Below are 25,507 nucleotides of genomic sequence, written 5' to 3'. Positions count from 1 at the left end.
ATCAAATTGCCAACATCCGCTGGATCATCAAAAAAGCAAGAGAGTTCCAGAAAAACATCTATTTCTGCTTTATTGACTATGCCAAAGCCTTTGACTGTGTGGATCACAATAAACTGTGGAAAATCCTGAAAGAGATGGGAATACCAGATCACCTGACCTGCCTCTTGAGACACCTGTATGCAGGTCAGGAAGCAACAGTTAGAACTGGACATGAACAACAGACTGGTTCCAAATAGGAGAAGGAATACGTCAAAGTTGTATATTGTCACCCTGCTTATTTAACTTACATGCAGAGTACATCATGAGAAACGCTGGGCTGAAGGAAGCACAAGCTGCTATCAAGATTGCCGGGAGAAATATCAATAACCTCAGATATGCAGATGACACCACCCTTATGGCAGAAAGGAACTAAAAAGCCTCTTGATGAAAGTGAAAGAGGAGAGTGAAAACTTGGCTTAAAGCTCAGCATTCAGAAAACTAAGATCATGGCATCTGGTCCTATCACTTCATGGCAAATAGATGGGAAACAGTGTCAGACTTTATTTCTTTGGGCTCCAAAATCACTGTGGATGGTGACTGCAGCCATGAAATTAAAAGACGTTTACCCCTTGGAAGGAAAGTTATGACCAACCTAGATAGCATATTCAAAAGCGGTACTACTTTGCCAACAAAGGTCCGTCTAATCAAGGCTATGGTTTTTCCAGTGGTCATGTAGGGATGTGAGAGTTGGACTGTGAAGAAAGCTGAGCGCCAAAGAATTGATGCTTTTGAACTGTGGTGTTGGAAAAGACTCTTGTGGGTCCCTTGGACTGCAAGGAGATCCAACCAGTCCATCCTAAAGGAGACCAGTCCTGGTTGTTCATTGGAAGGACTGATGCTGAAGCTGAAACTCCAATACTGTGGCCACCTCATGGAAGAGTTGACTCATTGAAAAAGACCCTGATGCTGGGATGGATTGGGGGCAGGAGAAGGGGACGACAGAGGATGAGATGGCTGGATGGCATCAGCAACTCGATGCACTGAGTCTGGATGAACTCCGGGAGTTGGTGATGGACAGGGAGGCCTGGTGTGCTGCGATTCATGGGGTCACAAAGAGTTGGACACGACTGAGTGACTGAACTGAATACCTTGGTATTACCTGTTCACCAGAAATGCTGAACCCATTCACACTCCACCTTCTGTATGAAGGTATTTGTTTCTCAGTGTCTTTGTCACACTCTTCCCTCTGTGACTCAAAACTATCATGTCTTCATTCTTCTCTCGGTACAAATGATCTTAGTTACAAGAACTCCAGCCTTGTTTGGTCGTTGACTGGTTTTCTTTTATCTCCCAAACTGGTTTCAAGTTAGAATATAAATTTAAAAAATCTTAGCTTCTGATTCTGTCTTAGCTACCAAAATGTAATCCAAGATGTGACAACTTCCAAAGACAGAAACCAAGTTCCTGGTTTATATAGTTACTCACAGCATCTATAGCTGCACTGTACAAGCAGCAGCTATTAATACTAGCAAGATGTGGCTCTTTACATTTAAGTTACAATGAAAATTTTAGTTCCCTAGTTGAACTAGCTATACACATTGAAAGTGCTCAACAGCTGGCTGTGGCTAGTGGCTTACTGTGTTGGACAGCCCAGGTTACAGAACGTTCCATCATCGCAAACAACTGCGTTGAATAGCACTGCTCTAAAATAAAAAAAACCTTTGGAAGCAAAATTCCTAATGGCTATTTTATCTCTCATGCTCAACAGCACACTGTAGATACTTAATAAGAGTGGATAAAATGCAAGAACTGAAGCAAAAGAAAGCAAGAAAAAAAAGTTTAATTTTTAGATGAGATATTCCAGGTGCTTTTTTAAGAATTTGGTTATTCTATACAGAACATACAATTATTTCAACATACAAGGTACTCTATCTTGAATACTCTATTTTGAAATTTCAGAAACCATTTTAAAAGCTTTGTCTTGTTTCCAAAAAAATGAGGCAAAATGCTTATTATAAAACACTAGTTTTCAGCACTGCGTACATTGTAAGTAGTTCATTAATGTTCATCTTTAACTTAAATGTTAAACCTGAGGAATTAGAGTTTTTATTATCAGAACTGCATAGCAAAATCATGTCCAGATGATAGAAAAACCAAATAATCTGTGGATCAAGATAATTTGTAAGCCACTTAATTCAGTTTAAAGCAAAACAAGTTGTGTTAGGAGAGATAATAAATGATATCCAGGTTAACAGAGTTTTGAAATGTGTCATTGTGTTTTTAAAAACGATAACGCAACAAAAGTTATCAAATGTTTTAAATGGTCACGTACACCTTATATCATCTATCCAATGAGAACAAACTGTTGAACCATTCCAAAGCTGGTATTTTGCAAAGAATTATTTAGGCCAAATTCAGTCTTTCCATGTGGCATTGGGCAGTCATGAAAGTGCAAATGCCTGGATGGAAACACAGCTTAAATCATTTATTTATGCTACTATTCTACTCTGACACACGTTAATGCTATGGGAGAAATTTTACAATTCTAGAAGTCTTGATATAGAGTACACCTTGATGATAAAATACAAAAAGGCCACAAGTCATGCATAAACTAAAAATGTTAAAGGATATTTTAATCAGGCTTTTAAAAAAAATTCAGGTTTCATGTCCTGGTGATACCACTTTAAGCACATGCTTTATCAAAGTAAATGGCATCTAGAGGTATCCAAACACTTAAGTCCATTATTAACTAAAAGTAATACTTCACATTTACATAGCATTTTACTGTGGTTGAATCTATTTCATATACTCCATTTGATTTTATTCCTCACAACAGCCCTGTGAGGTAGGCTGAACAAGTTACACTGTTGTAAAGGCAAGTTACATTGCCTTTATGTAAGGCAGTGGAAGCCCAAAGATGATAAGTGATGATGTAGAGATCACAGATATAGTATATGGTAGAGCTAAGGTGATTAATTTTAAATACTTTAAAAGAGATTAAGCCAAAATATTTTTATTATATCTATAAAATTTAAAGACAAGTGGTTTTTAATACAAATCATTTCAAAACTTTAGCTATTATGTATCTTATTGTATGAATTAGTTATAAATTTGATTTTAAAGAGTCTCCCCTAAAAGGTAAATTAGATGCAATGCTTTGGTATCTTAGAGATTTTGGAAATGTTAAAAAAAAAAAAAAAAAAAGCATTCTCATAACCCTTAAGCTCTCCAAAAAGTTCTAACACTAACAAAAATATCTTTTACCAATCACTTACAATAAACTTAAGTAGCTCCAAGGCAAAGCAAACACATTCACCTACGGGCTGTGCTACAGACTGTGAAATCCTCTGCATGTTCATCCCCAGGAACCAACTTATATTGATTGGGTACCGTTAAGAAAATATACCAATTTAAACTAACACAGCTCAAATGATTACAAATCAAAAGTCAGTACCTTATACTGACTCGGAAATAACAAATACTGTTTTAACTTGAATGTGAGTAGGAGAAAAGTACTATGGTGATCTCTGATATTAATTTTATAAGTCAATACTAACCTTTATATGGCATACCCAACAATATATTTTCAACAAAAACATATACCATGTGTGATCCAGTTAACCTCCAAATTACTCAAAAAGCTTATTTACATTAATCAAATATTCCAGGTAACAAAGCTATCATATGTGACATTAGGATCACAAGTATTTGCATAATATGAATACTGTAAGATACACACAAAACTAAAACTATACTGACTACGAGGTAATCTTTCTGCAATGATTAAGGAAAATTCATGATCACTTATAAATGCTCCAGCACTGGTGTTAAGAAATATAAATTTAAAATAACAAATAACTTTATGGTTATTTGGATGCCGAGTAAATTTATGCTGACCATTTACTTCCCTAAAATAATATATTCAGTGTAAAAATAAAATCAAGGGAAGAAACTTTTTCAGAAACATCTTACATGACTACATATAGGTGAACCATTTTACATGCAGTTAATTATAATTTTTTATAAACTCTTAACATTTACTTTTTAAAATTTCTGACTTGATTAGCAAAAACATTGTTTTTAAGATGCAAACTTTGTCATACCTTTCAAAAGCAGCAAAAGTACTGTACACACAGAAAATCAAACTTCACAAAGTTAGGAAATCTGAATAGCAAGTATGACTGCCATCCCAGACTTAAATATTTGTTACACGAATTAACCATTAAATGAATAATGATCTTACAAATATGGAGTTTTCTCCAAAAGAATTATCATGATGATTTTTAAATACAGTCCTTAGTCTGTTTAGCTTAGATTCACATATTTTATGGAAGTCTACACTGTCCCTTCTAAAATGAATACTTTGAAATAATCATTTTTCATGTATCTGCTAAGTCACTTCAGTCGTGTCTGACTCTGTGCGACCCTATAGACGGCAGCCCATCAGGCTCCCCCGTCCCTGGGATTCTCCAGGCAATAACACTGGAGTGGGTTGCCATTTCCTTCTCCAATGCATGAAAGTGAAAAGTGAAAGTGAAGTTGCTCAGTCGTGTCTGTCCCTTAGCGACCCCATGGACTGCAGCCTTCCAGGCTCCTCCATCCATGGGATTTTCCAGGCAAGAGTCCTGGAGTGGGGTGCAGATTTTCATATATATCCTTTTCTAATTTTCCCCATATGTTTCCAAAAGACACTAAGTAACTCAATAATTTTATGTGATTTAAAGTATATGTAGGAAAATTAATCATTTTGGGTAAGTCATGAAATAAGAGTATCTTAGCCTAACTAAATCATTTTCTTCTTTATATCACTGAAGATCAGCACAAAAATTCAAATTATACATAATACTGCACATACTTTAATTTCGTAAGTGAGCAAATAAAACCAAGCCAGTATGTCTCTTCAGATGACAATACGGGGGAAAATGATTGCAGAACAAATTAGGTGAAGTCCAGCTGTACAGCAGCAGTTCATGGTTTGTCAAAATAGTACAGATTCCACCAGTTAAACCCCTGTACAGACAGGCACACCTTTAATACTTTCAAATTGTCTACCTACACCTGGAACATTCAAAGAATTACTGTATATTAAATTTCTATGTGCACTTAGTAAATATTTGGTATGTACATATTTACGAAAAGTTAAAGATGTATGTGACAGTCAGTCCAAAGAGTCAAAATGAAATGTAAAAAAATTCTTTTTTCTAAAGTGCTTAAGGCAACTCCTTCATTTTTTATCCAGTTTACTACAACTGGTTTGAGATTCAACTGCTAAAAGAGAAAGGCAATACTAAGTGTATATTTTTATAAAACATAATTTTTTACACTTGTGGTATATCCACTACCATCAACCTCTCATGCATTTCTTTTGTAGAAAGCAATCATGTTTGACCTGTCAAAACAAAGATTAAAAAAAAAAAAATTTTAAAGAGTATACCAACTTTCCATGTCTTCAATTGAGGAAAAAATCTCAATATTTTTTAATTCCAATGTTAATGAGAATGTTATATATTGTGTCAAGTTAACAGTTACCTTAATTTAAGACTATGTAAATAGGCACTACAGTTGATTATTTTCTAGTTTGAAAATGAGAATGACAAACTTCCTCAGTTTAACTTAACACAAATAAACTTAAATGAATTAAGCTAAAAGCCCACACATTTTTTTTTTTGTATTTCTGGGAAGGAGGGGGGCGGACCTTTAAGAAGAAGCATAGTAAGAGGGAAACCCCAGATTCTTATTTTGAAGTATAAAAGTATTACTTCAAATGAATTTTTCCAAATGATACTAGAATATTTTATATGAAGGGTTTCAAATGATGGGATGAGCACACACAAGAATCATATGCACTCCTCCAGCCCCTGACTAGTATTTTCCTTTCCTCATGCCCCTGCAATAGAACTCCTCACCAGTATTACGTAATGGTCTCTGGTTTAAATATCAGTTGACAATGCATGGGGCATGGAGTGAGAGCATGCTTAAGAGGAAGAAGGCACTTAAAATTAAAAACAGGATATAATTATACAGACATAATAGTAAAAGTTTTTATATAAGAACTTCTGGCTTTTTCAGTGTCATTTTTGTTAAAATATACATGACTTCACATAAAGCAGCTCCGCCACTAACTTACTGCTTTCAGGTTTAACTCTATGAAAGAGAATTATAACTTCCTGTTTCCTTAGGTCCTGCAATAACCCTGCTGCAGAGAACAGGACATCCAAAAATTTCTTTTAAAATCTCTAGGAAAAACAAAAATCAAAATTATATTTATTTGGAGAATCAAAACAATATCTACTGACAATATCATACTCTAAACTGCCTTATGGTTTTTAAAATACGTTATCAGACAACAGTATAGATATGACTGTCCTCTGGAAAAATGAATACCCAGTTTGAATAAAATTCCTCATTAGATTTGTTTTACAAAGAACAAAACATCTCATCAGTAAGCAATAAACTTTAAGAGAGACTGAGCTGTTCCTATCCCACAAGTCTTTCTATAGATAGTAACTCAAATGTACACAGCAATGGTCACTTCTAGGGAGAAAGGTATCATAAGACAATATACTTAAAATATGAATGGAAGAAAGGTCAACAGGAGAAAGTAACAGCTTCGAAAATTAAGGAAAATACAAACCCAGACCTCTTGAAAATGCTCAAGGAATTCTTAAATACTGTAATGACAACTTTCAATTTGGCTCAAAGAACTTGTTACAAATTTTAATCAACTTTAAAAATATAAATGCTTTGCTCAATAATCATGGGTGTTACTCATGGTTTAACACATCTTCCCTATGTATGGTAAAGATCACTCTATGTTGATTTTTTTTTGAAGAATTATGATCCTTTAGAAAGCAAATGAAGTAGTAAAAAGACTGAGAGAAAAATAACCTCTGAATAGGTATGTCTGAAAAATTCATGTGCCAAATAAGTCAGAGATACATAGTTTTTTCAAAACTCTTTGTTTTTAAGCATTCCATCTTACTAAAAAGCAGATATAGATGACTTCAGTAAAGAATAGTTTTAGGCACCTCCCTTTATAACCTTTTCTTTATAGATAAAACTTGAATAGGTAGCTTTTTCTACTTTCTATATAGCTTTAATGATCTTTCACCTTACTAAAAATATTAAAAATAAGCATAATTACTACCAATTACACCAAATTCAAGTGGGAATTTTACCAAAACTATTAAAGTTTCTATTAAACTAGACAAAAAAATCCGAAAATATAGCGCTTTAAAAAAATCTTACCCATCATTCAAAATAATGGAAAGAGGTCTAATTAAACAAGGTAACGTATAAAGAATATCTCTTTGCAGCAGGTAAAAAACTGAAATTTGGGCAATTTAAAGCTATTGTATCTAGAAACACTTCCTGTCCACTCTCTATTTTGAGTTATAAACCGTGAGAGAAATATCACAATATTTGGAAAGAAGAAAATAATATACAATCTAGTTGAAAAACAAGAGATAACAATTTAGCAAACCTCAACTTATTTATAAAAGGGGAAAAATAAACTACTGTAAGAAAACCTTTCTAGCACGCCCAATCAATTTTTTTCAGTTTTTAGAAAACCATGGAAGACTGTACAGTTTTAAAGCTTCAGTGTAAGAATTAAATAATAGGTAGTGATGACATTAAAAAAAAGGGAACGTATAGGGGAAAGACGATTTAAATGCTTTTCCCTCAGGTCCTAGGGCTACCATACGTAACTAAACATTTTAGAATAGTCAAAGTAATCCAAGAAACACAAAAATGAGTTTCTATGTAACTACTTAACACTGCCTTTTTTTCTCATTTACTCTTCAGAACATCAGTTTCTTGCTAGACGTCTGCTTGCTACTCTGATGCCCCACAGCAGGCTCCTGTGAATGCTTCCTACTAGATGCCTGATGAGAACAGACTCCAGACCTTAGAGCAGAAGGTAGCAAACCTGACTTCCACCACTTGTAAACTGCTGCGATTAGTAACTGCACGGAAAAGGCCACCCAATCAAAAAGGAGTGGGGGAAGATAAACAAATTCTGAGTAGGCATCACTGAGTAATATTGTTTAAGCTGCTAGTGGAGCCAGTCATTCCATTTTCATTTTTCTGAAGAGTCCTCACAGCACTTGGAACCTGCATCCCAGTACTCAAAGAAAGTCCACCACACCAAACCTAAGAAAGGACAGAAACAAAGCTGCAGTCAGACTCCAAACCAAGTGAAAACTTAAAGGATCCTGACACTTTTCCATCTGAAAGGCAAAAATAAGTGACCACAAGTGAACATCATTCAATTTCAAACTGAAAACCTTCGTATGTGAACTGAGGGGGAGTAGAAAAGCTAACTCAAGGGTCTTTTAGAACCATACTGGCCAAAGGAAATCTTATGACAGCAGAACTCACTGGAGCTACACATGAGAGGGAAATAAGGGCTGTAGAAATTTAGAGACTAAATTGGATTAATTTAGCCAAAAAGATACTATCATTACTGATACTAAAGTTCACAACCAAGAGAAGTACACAAAGATTCATCTTTCTCATCCCAATTGCAGCCTTGGATTTTGATAATGGGTTGTGGCCTGAAACTATAGGAATCTAACACCCCTCTGTTAACAGAGTAATCCCATTGGCTTCTTCCCTAACTTGTTAACAATAAGAACCCTTTTATAATTCTCTAAGATAATCTGAGAAAAACACAAATGGCAATATCCAAATACACTTGCCATATTCTATTATCATAAATGTGAATGAGTTTATGAAAGATAAAACTGCTTCACTTGTGTTGAACAAAGCAGCTATCATTCAGTAAAGTAAATGATAACTGATATGGAATAGAGTCAAGAGAATTAAAATGTGAAAATATGAATCATTTAAACTATCATCAACTGCCATGTATATAGCAGACAAGCTTAAAGCAAGGGAGATTCTAGAAATTTTTTATGTATTCCCACCTTCAACTATATCTAAGTATTCAATATTTACTCAGTAACCATAGTATAGTTACAAAGAATTTGCAGACTGTGAAATGCATGGCTATATAATTAACATTCCAAAATTTTTAAACTTTAAGGTTCAGTACATTGTTCTTAAAATACAAGAAAATATGGTACAAATGAACCTATTTATGAGACAGAAGCAGAGTCACCGATACAGAGAACAGACTCATGGCTGCCAAGGGGGATGTGGTTAGGGAAGGGTAGACTGGGAGTCTGGGGTTAACAGATGCAAACTATTACATAGAGAATACATAAACAACAAGATCCTACAGTATAGACAGGAACTATATCCAATATCCTGGGATAACCATAATGGAGAAGAATATAAAAAAGAGTGTAAAGAGGAATTCCCTGGTGATCCAGTGGTTAGGACTCAGCGCTTTCACTGCCAGAGCCCAGATGCAACCCCTGGTCAGGGAACTAAGAGCCTGCAAACAGCTTAGTCAAGGAAAAAAAAAAGTTTATGTGTGTACACCTGAGTCACTGTGTTGTACAGAAGAAATTAATACAACATTGTAAATCAACTGTATTTCAATAAAAAATAAATTTTAGAAATACAAAAGCTACTCTGATTATGAAACTATCATATTATTTAACTGAAAATTAAGTGATTTACAGAAATATTTACTCAAAGTATCTGGCACCAAAGTGGAAGAGCACATCCGTGGAGAAAGGTTAGTCTTTTTCAGAAAGTGGCACTGGAACACGTGGGTATCCATGTGCAAAAAGCAGATCTTAGACTATACTCTGCATCACATACAAAAATTAACTCAAAATGGATCCAAGACCTAAATGTAAAACTTTTTAATTATAAAGTTACAAGAAAAAAACAAAAGAAAATATCTCTGTGACCTTGAGCTGGGCAAAGCATGACATTAACAAGAATATTTATAGAAGTTCTATTTGTAAATGTCTCCAGTGGGAAAGCACTCAAGTGGTCAACTAAATTAGAATGTGTAAATAAATCCTGATATAGTCATACAATGAAAAACTATACATATACATATAGAACTATGTGAACTAGCACACCGTGGAAAAACATGCATAAATCTCACATATGTATGTTGAGCCCAAAAGATATTGTACGATTCCATTTATACAAAGTTGAAAAGGAGGCAAATGAATTTATGGTATTAAAACTCAAGACAGTAATCACTTTGGAGGAGGGCCATTAGAGGCTGGAAATGGGTACAATGTTCCACTTCCTGACCAAGATGCTGATTACAAAAATGAGTGCAGTCCTATGAAAACACTGATCAAACTACATGCTTGTGATTTGCAGACTTTTAGGTCTTAACACTTACTTCAGTAAAATATACATACAATCACAAAACATACAATCACAGACGTAGGAGAGGTAGACTAGGGAAAGGAAGAGGAATATAAGAAAAAAATAAGATATTGTGTTTCCCCAAATAGATAGCATAGATATTCTCCTTAAAGTTGCCAAACCAAATATAAATTAGGTACTAACCATGAAACCAGGTAGTACTGGCTGAGTAAATTTTGCCTTAAAGGAATACAACAACTGTTTTGAGTTTGCATCATAGAAAGAAAGCTGACCTAGAGGGAAGGAGAAAAAAAAGTCACATTTATTACTGGAAAAAAAAAATTTAACATCTAATTAAGTCTAACATATAATCATGCATAAAAGTAATAACCAAATGAATATTTGTCACTTTGAGGACTGGACTTAGGAATTCTCACTTGAAAATCGGTAGTAAATATGTTTAAGAAAAAGCCCAAAACCACTTTTCTTTCCCTGGTTTTTAAGATCTCCATAGTGCTTTCATAATCTGGTACTATCCAATTATTCAACTATAGACTTCTCTTTTTTACCATTATTTAACAAATGGTTCCCTTAGCCCAGTAAAAACCACGGTTATTTCTTCCTCCCCGCCCCCCACCTTTTTTTTTTTAACTATAACCAGCCTTTCCACTCAATCCTATCACCATTTAAGGTTTACTCTATTAGACTTTGTCCTCTAATTACTTAAAGCCATACTCATACCCTAGTCTCTAAAATCATGGTATAATTATCACTGCTTCAGTTTTAGTTCTTTTTTAAGGTCTCCTGACAGTCTCTCTTTCAACAATGATCATGTAACTAAATCATTGTCCTTCTGACCACCTAACTGTCCAACCTGATGACACACTTGCAACTGTTATCATTTCTTCAAACTTTTCTCTCATGACTATTTTCTTGGTTTGTTTCTTAATCCTGAGGATATCTTCTGTTTCTTTTCCTTCTATTCTAAATGTAGATGCTTGTCCAGGATCTTTTCTCTCTACAAGATTCCCATAATAAATCAGCAGCCACTAAACAAAGAAGAAAAGAACTAACATTATGTCTACTAGAAAAGAAACTAACATTATGTCTACTGTTTATATAAACTACTTCAAAATACCAAGCAACCTATATGTGGTCACAAAGTTAGTGTACAGAAGAGCAATAACACTTAACGGCTCTGTGCAATATTCAGTGGCCGTTCTGTGATGCCATAACTAATATTTAGCTTCAGCTAAGTAATGCCACGTGGCTGTCCTGCTGGTATCTCATCTTTCCCCGGGATGCTCTATGCTCTCTACCGTGTTGATGGTATGATCATACTTCTGATCACACTGGATGGAACCTCAGTCATCTTCAGTTCTTCTCTGTCTCTTCTTCCAATCCATATTTTTAGTAGTCAAGTCCTATGAATTCTACTTTCACACCATCAAATCCATTTTTCTTGATTCCCCACTGCTCAGGCCTCTCTCACCACTAATTACTCAACCAGTACTTATTAAGGGTTTACTATGTAAAGAAAGGCAAGGCGAAAGAATGTTAAAACTACCACACAATTACACTCATCTTACATGCTAGTAATGCTCAAAATTCTCCAACCAGGCTTCAACAGTATGTGAACTGTGAACTTCCAGATGTTCAAGCTGGATTTAGAAAAGGCAGAGAATACCCTCCTTGTGGCTCAGCTGGTAAAGAAAAGGCAGAGGAACCAGAGATCAAATTGCCAACATACACTGGATCATCGAAAAAGCAAGAGAGTTCCAGAAAAACATCTATTTCTGCTTTATTGACTATCTAAAGCCTTTGACTGTGTGGATCGCAACGAACTATGGAAAATTCTGAAAGAGATGGGAATATCAGACCACCTGACCTGCCTCTTGAGAAATCTGTATGCAGATCAGGAAGCAACAGTTAGAACTGGACATGGAACAACAGACTGGTTCCAAATAGGAAAAGGAGTACGTCAGGTCTGTATATTGTAACCCTGCTTATTTAACTTATATGCAGAGTACATCATGAAAAACGCTGCGCTGGAAGAAGCACAAGCTGGAATCAAGATTGCTGGGAGAAATACCAATAACCTCAGATATGCAGATGACACCATCTTTATGGAAGAAAGCGAAGAAGAACTAAAGAGCCTCTTAATGAGAGTGAAAGAGGAGAGTGAAAAAGTTGGCTTAAAACTCAACATCCAGAAAACTAAGATCATGGCATCTGGTCCCATAATTTCATGGCAAATAGATGGGGAAACAGTGGCAGACTTTATTTTTGGGCATTCCAAAATCACTGCAGATGGTGACTGCAGCCATAAAATTAAAAGACACTTACTCCTTGAAAAAAAGTTATGACCAACCTAGACAGCATATTAAAAAGCAGAGACATTACTTTGCCAACAAAGGTCCATCTAGTCAAAGAGATGGTTTTTCCAGTAGTCATGTATGGATGTGAGAGTTGGACTATAAAGAAAGCTGAGTGCCAAAGAATTGATGCTTTTGAACTGTGGTGTTCAAAAGAGAGTCCCTTGGACTGCACAGAGATCCAACCAGTCAATCCTAAAGGAAATCAGTCCTGAATATTCATTGGAAGGACTGACACTGAAGCTGAAACTCCAATACTTTGGCCACCTGATGCGAAGAATCAACTCATTTGAAAAGACCCTGATGCTAGGGAAGATTGAAGGTGGGAGGAGAAGGGGATGACAGAGGATGAGATGGTTGGATGGCATCACCGACTTCATGGACATGAATTTGAGTAAGCTTCAGGAATTGGTGATGGACAGGGATGCCTGGTGTGCTGCAGTCTATGGGGTCGCAAAGAATCGGACACGACTGAGCAACTGAACTGAACTGAACTGATATAAAGCACTTGCCAAGCAATAAGGACATAATACTTAACAAAACAGACATGGTCCTGTCTATATTACTTAAAGACCACCTTGAAAAGTCTTCCTCTCTCAGTATTTTGCAACCTGTTCCACATTTAACCATTTATTCTCTAATATGTCTAAAACTATATTACCATCATATAGCTACAGTTTTCTAAAATAAACAGAAGTCCCCCTTCAACTAGTAAAAAAAAGACTAGCTTGTTATTATTTTTCAAGGCCCTCAGAATTTGATCCTATCCTACATTACAATTTATTTCTATACCCTATGCTTTAGGTTAACAATTATACTTCTCACTATCCTTAAGGAATCTTTAATTATACTTAATATTTAAGTATCTTTAATTATACTTATCTTTAAGGAATCAAAGTATGGGAAAAGAGACAAAAGAAGATAAGCAAATGCTATCTTGGTAGTTTAAAAAGAAAGAATGTATTGATATGCCAATAAATTTACTATTTATCCTGAGGAAAATTATTTATGAGTCTAAGTAAATTTTTTAAAATGCAGCAAAACTGACATGTCATCACAAAAAATAAATCAATCTAAAGTCAATTTTTTTTCCTTTTTGAATAACTAGGTTGATACTTCATGGAACTCTTTGGATATAACATTACTTAAAATCATAAAACTTGGTTTTATTAGCTTTAAGTATCAACTTGGAGTGAGGCATTTAGGAAATTAATTTTGTTCCCTACTTCATCTACAAAAGTTTTATATTTAGATGACAGCAGACAAGACACTTATCAAATACCTAACTCAAAAAGCTTAAAGATAAACACCAAGTTAATTTTTAGATGATCTTAAGAGGAGGGAAGATTGGCAAAATCTATTAAGATGAAACTTAAGGACAAATACAGTGTTCTTCATTTGAGTTACAAATAGCAAAGAAACCCCTCTACACTGCCTAATATCAGAGGAAAAAGATAATCTGCCAGATTAGTGGATTAGGTGGCTACCAGCTCAATATTGATCTACAATGCTGTTAAGTCGTATTACTAGAAATCGTGCTGCCAAATCACTCATCTACGGTGGTCAAAAGTTGTGTGTTCTACTTTGAGAATCAATCTTTAAAATGTACATAGACATAGTATACAACCACAGGTGATAATAAAGGTTTGGAAAAAATGAAATTAAAAGGAACAGCTAATGTTACAGAGAATGTACGGTCTGGAAAAATAGGGAAAGAGAAGCAATGTTAGTAATAGGGAAAGAGAAGCAACGTTAGTTTTTAAACAAATAAGGATTATAATGTAAATATGAATTAGGGAACATAATTCTGTGTTTCTTCAAATGACAAGACTTAATAGCAAGAGTCTCAGAAGTTACTGAGAGACAAAATGAGTTGACTTAAGAAAAACCTTCTAATCAAATCTTATCCTACAGTGAAACAGGCTGCCTTCTAAGACCATTAGCTTCACACAGAAAAGTTCGAGCACAGGAGTGGCAACTACTCACAGAGACAATGTAATAAGGAAATCATACTACGTGGCAAAAGGACTGGGTAATTTCTAAGGTCTATTTTGACTCAAAAAAATCTGACCCTACCACTCTTATCAGTTATCAAAACAAGGTAAGGGAGGAATTAAAATGGGTATAAGAAATTTTAATGCTCATAACTAAAATTAGCAACATCTTTTTTTTTCAGACTTACTTAGTATATTATAGACGAGAGCTTTTATAGGCCTGCAAGCAGACATCACATGCCCTTTCTGTCAACCATAGACCTGAAGTTATGTTATGTTTGTGATCACATCCTAGTAGGTCAAAACATCCTTGCCACAATACTAGTGGAAATTCCATACAGATTATTACTAGAGGAAAGCATGGGCTTCTCTGGTGGCTCAGATGGTAAAGAATCCGCCTACGATAGGAGACCTGGGCTCGATCCCTGGGTTGCGAAGATCCCCTGGAGGAGGGCATGGCAACCCATTCCAGTATTCTTGCCTGGAGAATCCCATGGACAGAGGTGTCTGTCAAGCTACAGTCCATGGGGTTGTAAAGAGTCAGACATGACTGAGCAACTAAGCACAATGCAGAGTAATGAAATACAAACAATGATGGTGAAATGACTTAGGAGAAAATCAGCAAACTTACCCCCATCAAAATCACAAAATACACCTATTCTTTCAGGAACAGCAACATCCAAGGCTTTGACCTTATTATTATGCTTTGCTGCAAATGTGTTCTGTAGCCAGTTGTTCACATGGATACACCAACTAGTGTTTGTCTTTCCCAATTGGTCAAATTTCCCCAAAGTCTTGTACGCCACTCCCACACTGTAGGATTTACAGTCCTTCTGGGCCTTGACCTCCCAATAATGTTGTCCACTTTCAATAGCTGTGTCTCCTACAAAAGATTAGAAGGTAAATTTAACTCTTACCTGTTTCTTATGACTTACAGAGTTTTACCTATATTTGGTCGCACAAAATGGCACCAAAAAGTCTGATTCAGGAGAATAATCATGTTAACACAGACACTAAATGCAGAGTGTCTGCTATAATGACTTGTATGTTTACTAACTTCTCTGAATATAAAAGGCTTCAGAACTTTTCTTCCTTATTATCCCCTTAAGAGTTATAAATGTGGAGCACTACACAAACTGAAATAGAATTTAAAACATATCAATAACAAGATAATTTGAAAACCTACCAAAGCAACTAGGCTTCAAGGGGGAGAAATTTGGCAAATATTCATTCAATACACAGGCAGCCACGCCACCCCTGAGTAGAAAGTCCACCCATGTGACTGTGATGCTTTTAATCTGAGATAATGAAGAATTATTATGTTTAATAATATCCTACCCAACACTGTGTACGATTCCCCCGTAAAACGATCTCTGCTGCCTCTTACTGCTGGTGGCCTGGAGCCTACAGATGTCCGTTTAGGGGATGGGGTACCACTTCTATATAAACAGGAACAAAAAGAAAAACAAATATTCTATGTTGTACATGTTTCACAAACTAAAATTACAGATAAAAGGAAACTTTGAAGAGCTTTCTAATCATGCTGCACAAAAAGCAAAATTTAATTTTATTTGAATTATTTACTATTAAACAGAGTTGTCAATTATAACACTTACGTGTAAGAAATCATCAACATAAAGCAAGCTAAAAACACTAATACCATGCAGACAGAGCAAGGCTTGTACAAATAATACACAGCTGGAATAAGAGACAATGCCAAAATGGGACATGACAAAAGGGGAAAAAGAACCCAAGGGGGAGAAAAAGACCTGCAGAAAGATAATGGATTACATAACTTACATTTCTTGCAGTTAAATTTAAATTAAAAGCAAGTCTTATTTTAGGAAGAGAAATGATTTATAATACTTGATATTATTCTATGCATGGATTTGGTTAATTGCTATTTTTCTTTTTAAGAGTTTTCATAATCAAACCAAATAACTTTTTTTATTTTCATAAGCAGTAGGTATTTTTGTTTTGTATCTTTTCTTCTTAAAAAAAAATAGCAATTACCCAAATCCACGCACAGAGTAATATCAGGTATTATAAAGCATTTCTCCTACTAAAATAGACAAGATACAACTTGACTTCTCTTTTTCAAATTATATGACATAGTAAACTGGACAGCATTAAGGCCTTTCACTAACTCCCCAAAACTCAAAACAGACCAAACCTCAAAAGATGTTTAAAAATTAACATTTCAATTATATCAAACTGCTGCATTCATAAAACAAAAAATTTATAACTTACCAGCAGTAAAGAAATAAAGGGAAAGCATGGCAAAAAGAAAAACAGATGTAAATATTGAGAATGGCAATTTAAATTTCAAAGAAAAGTTAAATAAGGAAAAGTCTTCCATTGAAGCACTCTAGAATTCCAACCCTGAATACATTTTTGCAAGAAGTACAACAGTTATTATTGTCTTAAAGCAAACATGATTCCACCCTTTAAAGATACCTCAGTCACTCAACTGTCTCAACTAAGGCTCTTTGTTATCTCTAATCTGGACTGTTTTATCAGCTTCCCAGATGATCTCTTTGTTACCTAAGTCATTTGTTCACTGTTACAAGATAAACCTAACTCTGATTCTCCTACTCTAAAATCTTTAAGTACTTCCTTACTACCCACAAAGAACTTAGCATGGCATTTCAGGTTCTTCTTGATTTGGTTCCACTCTGCTTTTTCGGGTAGCTCAGCTGGTAAAGAATCTGCCTGCAATGCAGGAGAGCCCTGGGTCAGAAGATCCCCTGGAGAAGGGACAGGCTACCCACTCCAGTATTCATGGACTTCCCTGATGGCTCAGACGGTAAAGAATCTGCCTGCAATGTGGAAGACCTGGGTTTGATCCCTGGGTTGGGAAAATCCCCTGGAAGAGGGCATGGCAACCCACTCCAGTATTCTTGCCTGCAGAATCCCCATGGACAAAAGAGCCCGGCGACTAAGCACACAGCATTGCTTTTCCAGCCTTCTCATCTCTGGACAGCACTATCCAGCTGAAAGGAGCAGCTCAAGCGTTCCTTAAACGCAGGCAATCTGCTTCAGTGCCTTTCCCTTCCGGCACTCGTTCTCTCACTGCCAAGTCCAAATGCTACACATTCTTCCACTTACTTGAGAACCAACTTAAATACTAATCCACTAATGAAGGTCTCCCAGATCCTACCAGGCTAAGTAACCTTTCTGAGGAGTCCACCTCTAGGCCAAAATTCTGTGTATGACCCTTGAGGCCTAACAAGAAGTAATTATAAATGCTTGCCTTCTCCTCACCAGACTTGGTGCACTGCAAGTTCACTGCAGGTTTTGGAGGGAGTTGCAATCCCCCTTGCAACTCCATGCTCCTATGCATGTCTGCATTCCTAGATTAGATACCTATATTCAGAGGTACCATTATGGGAGAGGGCCCTCAGCTGAGACCCTTTCCAGCTGCCTCTTCAGAGACCTCCTTATAGGGGGAAGGGGTTGAGGAGCAGTCTGAAGACACTTTTCTCCACTCTTGTCTCAACACTTTCCTACTCCTAACCCTTCCAATTTCCTTGGCCTCAGGTCCACAAAACAGGAGAAGGCTTTTGTTTGGGTCTCCCTGGGCAGCGAGATGGTCCTCAGATACTTACCATCTGCCCTCTGCTCTGGTTTACCTAACCCTCACCCTGTGCCATTCTGCTGTGAAAACGGAACACTGGGCGACCCGGCACCCCTTCCTCTGGGCCTCTTACACTATCACAGTAAGTGAACAAAGTGTGCACTGTTACTTTCGGTTTGGCTCACTGTCCTAATTGACCACTTCAGCATCTGGCAGCTCAGGAAATCTTTCTCCCTCGAAACTCCCTGATTCACACATACTACTAAACACAATCTCTATCTCATATTATTATTATTTATAGAGAGAGAGATAGCTCGTCTACATAAGTTAGGGCAAATTCCTTGAAGGCAGGAACCCCACAATATCCAGCTGACATCCTACAGTAAATAAATATTTATGGAAAGAATAAATGTATGTAACATTCCAGAAGTAGCCCACATACAAAATACACTTAAAGAGACGAGAGAAAGAGAAACAGCATGATGAAATTATAAGTAGTCTAAAAATATCCAAATGACCAAACTTCAATGATCCTATCAAATCCAGCAGCATTTTACAATTTCTAATACACCAACTATGAATCACTTTCACCAATAAGAAGCAAATAAACTGGAAAAAAGAGAAGACAATAATTTTGAAAAGAGAACACATTCTGGTTTCCGGGAAAGATATGGGGTATCTTCAAATCAGTACATTATTACTTGTGCAATTTGAAATGATTCATCTTTCTGGCACTGTTCTAATAATTTCAGTAATGACCTTTTTTTTTTAAATCTTTGATACTTTTAAAATTGTATGATTATTATAAAACATAGAACACTTTAAACTTGCTTCATGTCAAATATTTGTAAAAGCAAAGCTGTAATGTTAGATATATTGAATACAGCACAACAAGAAAGATGCCAGGTATAAGTAAATGCAGAAAAAAATCATATAAACGAAATCAATTCAAGAAAGACTTAAAGCAGAGCTTATTGTTTTGTTATCATAGACAGTATACTCTAAATAATATGAAGCATAATGCTATATAATGCTGTAAATCCAAAACATAAGCTACCAACACAGACAGTCTACACAAAGCAATATTTTAGCTTATGAAGGCTGCTGCAATGGGTTCTGCTTATTGGTTAAAGAAAAATTTAAGTTATTCAGCCAAGCTAGATATACTAGATCCTAGAACTAGACAGACATAGATCATCACCTTGAATGTTTCTTCAGTGAAGTAACATGGACACTGTCAGATAAAAATAGGCAACTGTTAAGAGACTGCTTTACAACTTAAATTTAACAGTTTATATAATAAAATCAGATGAAACATCAGCTGAGGGATTTCTTTTGATTCACTGTTTAACAGTGATTACACTTTATTTCAGTTTGAGTACAATTCATCTCTGTTAAAAGAGGCCTCCATACTTTAAGACTACCTAAGTCAGTCTGACAATAACACAAGGTCCCAAGCCTGTCTCTTTGGTTCACAAGGTTGCTGACCAGGGGCCCGACACTGGGGTTGTACATGCTAAAAGTTGTCATTCAACGCAGACCTTCAGCTAAAAGAGGTCATCTGTAAGTCTAACATTCAGGAACTATGCTAGGAACTTCTCTCTAAGCAGTTCACATTGCTGTAGATATAACCTGAAAAGAAATGGAATACTGAAATAAAAGACATAAGTAAGAAGAGGATTAGGGAAAAAACTAAGAAAAAATAATGAAAAATGTTAATGACAAATTCAAGTACTGGCAAACAATATTGTATTTTTCACTTTGGTGTTAATAATAAGCATTTCATTTCTAGTTGTTGTCAAATAAGAATCAATGTACAAGCATTTAATCCAAATCACAAACTTAATAAGTGAGCTTACCTGCCCTTGTTCTCTTTTCCTTTACTTTTACTATCTTGACCTTTTCCTCCAGTAGGATCCCACTCTACACAGGTATCTTCAACTCTCAGGTTCAAATGGGAGGATGAGTTATCCAAATTGAAATTAAGTGCTAACCAAAACAATATTTCATTTTTAATGTAGCATATTTCTAGTTTCTGAAGCACAGCCATCATATTATTTTCAAACTCAACAGATTTCAATACTGTATATAAAGGTTCAATTCTTAACCTTGAGATTTAAAGTCTGTAATGATAAAGCCATAATCTACTAATTTCTACTCTATTTCCCATTATTCTCCTCTATATAGCTATCCTATACTCCAACCAAATACAATGTACTTGCATGGTCACTGGTCTTTCTGTTTTTCCTTCTGCTGGACTCTCCATTAGCACAATAGCTTCAATTTCCTATTATAAGAGAATCAGCTGATTGTTACGACTAAACAGAAAGAGGAGCTAGTAGAATCAAGGATGAGGAGAAAGTGATGTGGTGTAAAAAGTTATAGACGCTGGCACACACATATTTTCTCTTTTGCTCTAACATTTAATAATTTCATATTTAAACTCTCAGTAGTTTCAAAAATAAGGCAATCAGGGAGAAATAGGCCATGATGGCAGAAGCAAGGGAAATAACTCAGCTGATAGAGCTAAGAGCATTTACAAGGCAAAGAATAGATGGGGGAAAAGGGTTACTTAACAAATTAAGAAAATACAACACAAAACTACGCTTTTCAAATTATTTGGTATCGGGGAACTATCTGTACTATTCATAAAACTTACTTAGAACTGCTAATTTAGGAAATCAGTTTAACATAGTATCACTTGTTCCTTTTGGATACTGAGGGTTAATCATTGAAATGTATCAATTTAATATGCAATTTCTGGAATTTGCGTTTTAAGCAAAGTATCATCTACTACACAGTTACCAATAAATCTGCTTATTAGTTATATTTCCCTCCAAAAGTTTAAATTTCTTATAAGTATTCACTGAAGAAATATTGCTTTACAATACCCCATTTCACTTAAGGATAATACGTGATTTAGCTAAAGGTTCAGTGTGTCTGTGAAATATTCATCATCAAACAACAAAATATTCATATAGAAAACCTAATGCTTATCTAGTGCATGAAGAATCCTTTTATACTCTACTGTTTTGTAAAGACCACTTTAATTTCACCTATTCAGCTGACCTATTGTTCACTGTATTTTAAAACATTCTAAATACAAATTGACTCACCATAACCACTTCCAGAAAATGTCATACAATATGCAAAAGAGTTAATAGCTTTCAAAACACGCATGTAAACAGAAATGAACTTACTGAAAGAAGAATAACACAGTTCCAGTAAAAGTGGAAATAGAATTCATCAAGAGGGAGGTGACTGGAAAGTTAGGATTATCCAAAACTGAGACCCTGTATTACTAAGAATGAACTGTTTTAAGAGAACAGAGTTAACCTCTACATTAGTTATTAGTTAATACATGTGAGGGCTTCTGAATTTTTGAGAGAAACAGTGGATATAACTCAAGGTGCCATCAACACTCAGCTGCTTGTTAAAATCCTAAGGAAAGAAAAAAAATCAGAAAGCTATTCCCTATGTTTGATGATGAAGATAAGAGTAGAGTCAAGGGTGGCAAAAACAGGTATTATCCCTCAAGCTACTTGAGACCAGACTTATCAAATACCATAACACCCAAACAGACAGGTATAGGTTTCAAACTCAGGGGTGCAATCTTTTCTCTCTTCCTTTTTGGACACTGTCCCTTCATGAAGCCTCAACTAAATCACTGAGGCTCTCTAAGTAACAAGGATAATATTTCACCATGAAGTTTAAAAAAAAGATTGGCCTCAAAAGGGAAGCCTCAACTGTTACTAAGCCTGTAATGAAGCCAGATAATAGTTTCCTTATCTTTAAAAGTCTGTGTAAACAAAGTACCAAAAAAAAATAAGGCACAGATATGTTTTATGTGTTTACTTTGGGTTGGTGGCTACTTTTCGTACTGTAAAATTATATCATAGATACTAACATTTGAGGCTAGAAAGCAACTGGTGATTAGTATCACATCATTTACCTTTACAAGGAAGAGATACTTTAAAAATTCTGGTCATAAGAAATCATATTATTCATCACTTTTGGTAATTTCAATAAAAGAAGAAATTACATACACTGGAGAGACAGATATTAACAGGGTTCACTACCTTCTACACCAGGCACCACAAGTGGCAGGATATGAAGTTTTGGTAGGACTCAACTATTTAATCTCTGTCTCTCTCTCCCCTTCCCTGCAATTCTCTGCTCATATATTTACTTCTAATGGTTGGTCAAAAAGGGCTACAGCAAGTCAAAAAATTAGTAAACAACTGTTTACCATGGTACTTTAAAAAACCTGACTTTTCTCTGGAGCTCCTGCTGTCGTTAGTAGCCACTCCAGTGGTATGGAATAACCTTAGAAAACCTGTGACCCACAGCTTCTTAAGAGATAATTTTACTGAGTCTCCCAGAAGGTCCTAGAAGGTTCAGTGGGCCTCAGGGTTGAGTATCAGTCTACCCCAACCCCAAGGGGTTTACCCCATAGTGAGAACAGCTCAAAAGGACTAGAATCAACTTAGTCTTTCCCTGCAAACCCTAAGACCAAGAATTTGACTAGTTAAGATCTAGACATTGCTAATGGGAGCAGACAGTCCAGCTCCAAAGAAATTACAAGCCAGATATTCTATTTTCCTGAATCTACAGAATTTGCATGGAAATGTACAACTCACCACATTTAGGCCCAAGTTTGGTCACTCAATATTAAAGGAAAAGGAACAAAAGAAATAAAAAAAGATAAAATATTCTTGGAGGAGGATATTAACAATAATGCAATTTTACCTCACAAGGGCTGAAAACAGTTCATGTTATATAGAAAAGATTATCTACCTGTAAATATGACTTTATTTTGAAATGGTAAAAAAAAGAAACCACAATTTCAATTTGTTAACAAGTAATTCTAGGTAACTGCATTTCTTGGCTAAGTTATCTGTAGTTCTCAAATAAAAACATTTGCTAATCCAAATTACTTTGACTTAGTTTTGTTTTGCTTTTTAAATCTAATACAATCATATTCTTAGGAGTTTGACCTGTCAATAACTTATGAATTTCTTGTTTTATTCTAAAACGATATTTTTATACCAGCCTCTAAGTCATATCAAACTTCTAGCATTCAAACCTATTCAAATGCTATGTGAACTGGAGGTCAGTGAAACACTCAAAGGCCCAACTATCTAACAACAGGTAGATACTGATTCTGGAAGTAAACTGAGTGAATTATCATTTCATGACTGGAAAGATCTATAACATTATGGCCTTCAAATTGGTAAACACCTGAAAAATCTTCTGTGTTTAAATATGTTACTCTTTGTTGTTGCTGTTCAGTTACTAAGTCATGTCTGACTCTTTGCAACCCACAGACTGCAGCACACCAGGCTCCCCTACCGTTCACTATCTCCTGGAGTTTGTTCAAATTCATGTACATTGAGTTCTAATAAATTCAAATTGTTCTCAGAGACTACAAGCACTTACTTACATTCCTGGCCCACAATAAAGGCAGGCAGAGAATTTGTAAATAAGATTCTTGTTCACACCTTTCCAAGCTAGTTTTCGGGATCATGGGTAAGTTATTTAACATATTTGAACATCCCTTTCTTCACCTACAAAATGGGTATCAATACCATCTGTTCTACTGATCCCTCAAGATGGTTTCAATGATCAAATAAAAGACTTGTGAGAGGGCTTTGTAAACACTAACTGTATAAATAATAATTTCTACAATAAGATTTATGAAAACAAAAAGAACTTGAACTAAACTGAATACATACTTTCCTATTATTGAGACACAATCCATTCTCTGGGAAAACCTCAGCAATGGGAATGTAATTATACTAGACTGAAATTTGTAAACTAAGTATCCATGGGAGAACATAATACCATCACTGGTCTATATCACGTATCTAAAAGTGAAAGTCACTCAGTCGTGTCCAACTATTTGCAGCCCCATGGACTGTAGCCTACTAGGCTCCCCTGTCCACGGGATTTCCAAGGCAAGAATACTGGAGAGGGTTGCCATTTCCTTCTCCAAGGGATCTTCCTGACCCAGAAATCAAACCTGGGTCTCCTGCACTGCAGGCAAAAGCTTTACTGTCTGAGCTACCAGGGAAGCCCCTGACTCATCTGAATACTAGGGTAAAAGAGAAACCAATGAAATCCACTACTGTAGTCCTAATTTTCCCATCTTAAAATACCTCCTGATGAGAATTCTGTGGGGGGGGGGGGCGCGGGGGCGTGCAGGATGGCATGGGTATGAAGGTGGGGAAGGAAGGCAACTATACATGAAATGTTTCCTATTACAAAGTGTTGAACAACTTCACATGTTAAGTCCTATTTCATGGTGAACAACAGCTATTGATCTTACCTTTGGTCTCTAGAGTCACTGGATCAGAATACTCTCCAGCCACAGCCTTGTTACAAGCTCGCACTCTGAAATTCATGTACTTTGAATCAAACTTTAAACCTGAAAAAAATGAAAAACAGCCTTGAGATATGAAAAGTAAAGGACTCTACTCCAAAAGTATGAGTATGAACCTTCAAACAGACTTTTTTCCCTCCTTGGAACTATCTTTTTACTCAGAAAGAGTACAAATTTATGTTAACAGAGTGATAATGCCTGAAATAAAGGAATCATGATTTACCTATTATTTTCTTCAAAACAAATGAATTATGCAGTTTATCACTGGGCTTTTTAAATTTAGCAATAAAAAAATATTCTCAAGCCTCATTATAAGTAAGGTTTCATTCATGGAGAGATGCTATGATTTAAAACAACATACTCAATTTCTGGAAAGTAGCCAAAGAATTTTTATATTTGTTTCTCAAGTAAAAAATGAATTTAAAGACAAAGTAAAGCGTAAGGATTAATAGCAAAATTCTAAAGTTAGTCAGGACCAGATTAACATCTCAATCCAAAAATTACTAGCTATGGGGCATTCAACAACTTCATAGAGCCACAGTTGGATATCTGTAACATGGAAAAGGAAAAATCAACCTCACAACTGTAAGGACTAACTGAAATGCACTGTACTTATAAAACCAGATGTCCTGTGAACTTCAGCCCAGATTCTGACAAATGTTAGGTTCTCAGTAATGATAACAATACCAATGTTACTGCTCACGTAAAACAAACATTAAAAATCTCAGGCAACAGTCAGCCCATTCAAATACCCAAACTCCCCTATATACAGAGGTATGTTTTTAAAGACTATCAAAAGCCAACACACAAATTTCTACTATCAAGTCACAGCTCAACTTTAAGTATTACCATAAAGGTAATAATAAAAAGGTAAAGGCAAATATTTACAGTATCATTGAAATGAGGCACAGTGCATACATCTAGAAAATTGACAGCTTTTTTATTGTTAGAAAAC

At 35.6% G+C, this 25,507-nt stretch overlaps 1 protein-coding gene across 12 annotated transcripts in view; it reads right to left on the bottom strand.

The window, feature by feature from the left end:
• Positions 1-1,800: 1,800 nt before the first annotated feature.
• FSD1L (fibronectin type III and SPRY domain containing 1 like) overlaps positions 1,801-25,507 on the bottom strand; it is a 65,042-nt gene continuing 41,335 nt past the window's right edge. For 7 of the 12 annotated variants that reach the window (XM_086315776.1, XM_086315779.1, XM_086315780.1 and 4 more), the window contains 7 exons: positions 24,499-24,597; positions 20,030-20,159; positions 19,372-19,404; positions 15,932-16,032; positions 15,225-15,476; positions 10,429-10,517; positions 1,801-8,133 (listed from right to left, as the gene is read on the bottom strand). In XM_086315776.1, the coding sequence (XP_086171902.1) occupies positions 8,011-8,133; positions 10,429-10,517; positions 15,225-15,476; positions 15,932-16,032; positions 19,372-19,404; positions 20,030-20,159; positions 24,499-24,597 (827 nt within the window). In that variant the 3' untranslated portion in view covers positions 1,801-8,010. The remainder of the gene's footprint in view (positions 8,134-10,428; positions 10,518-15,224; positions 15,477-15,931; positions 16,033-19,371; positions 19,405-20,029; positions 20,160-24,498; positions 24,598-25,507) is intronic. The other 5 variants (XM_086315777.1, XM_086315783.1, XM_086315782.1 and 2 more) reach the window with 2 other exon arrangements.

The sequence above is a fragment of the Bos grunniens genome, chromosome 8, assembly GCF_055505025.1.
Source record: "Bos grunniens cultivar Pamir isolate PY7600 chromosome 8, Bosgru_T2T1.0, whole genome shotgun sequence".
NCBI lineage: Eukaryota > Metazoa > Chordata > Mammalia > Artiodactyla > Bovidae > Bos > Bos grunniens.
This window is presented reverse-complemented; position numbering and strand designations above follow the sequence as displayed.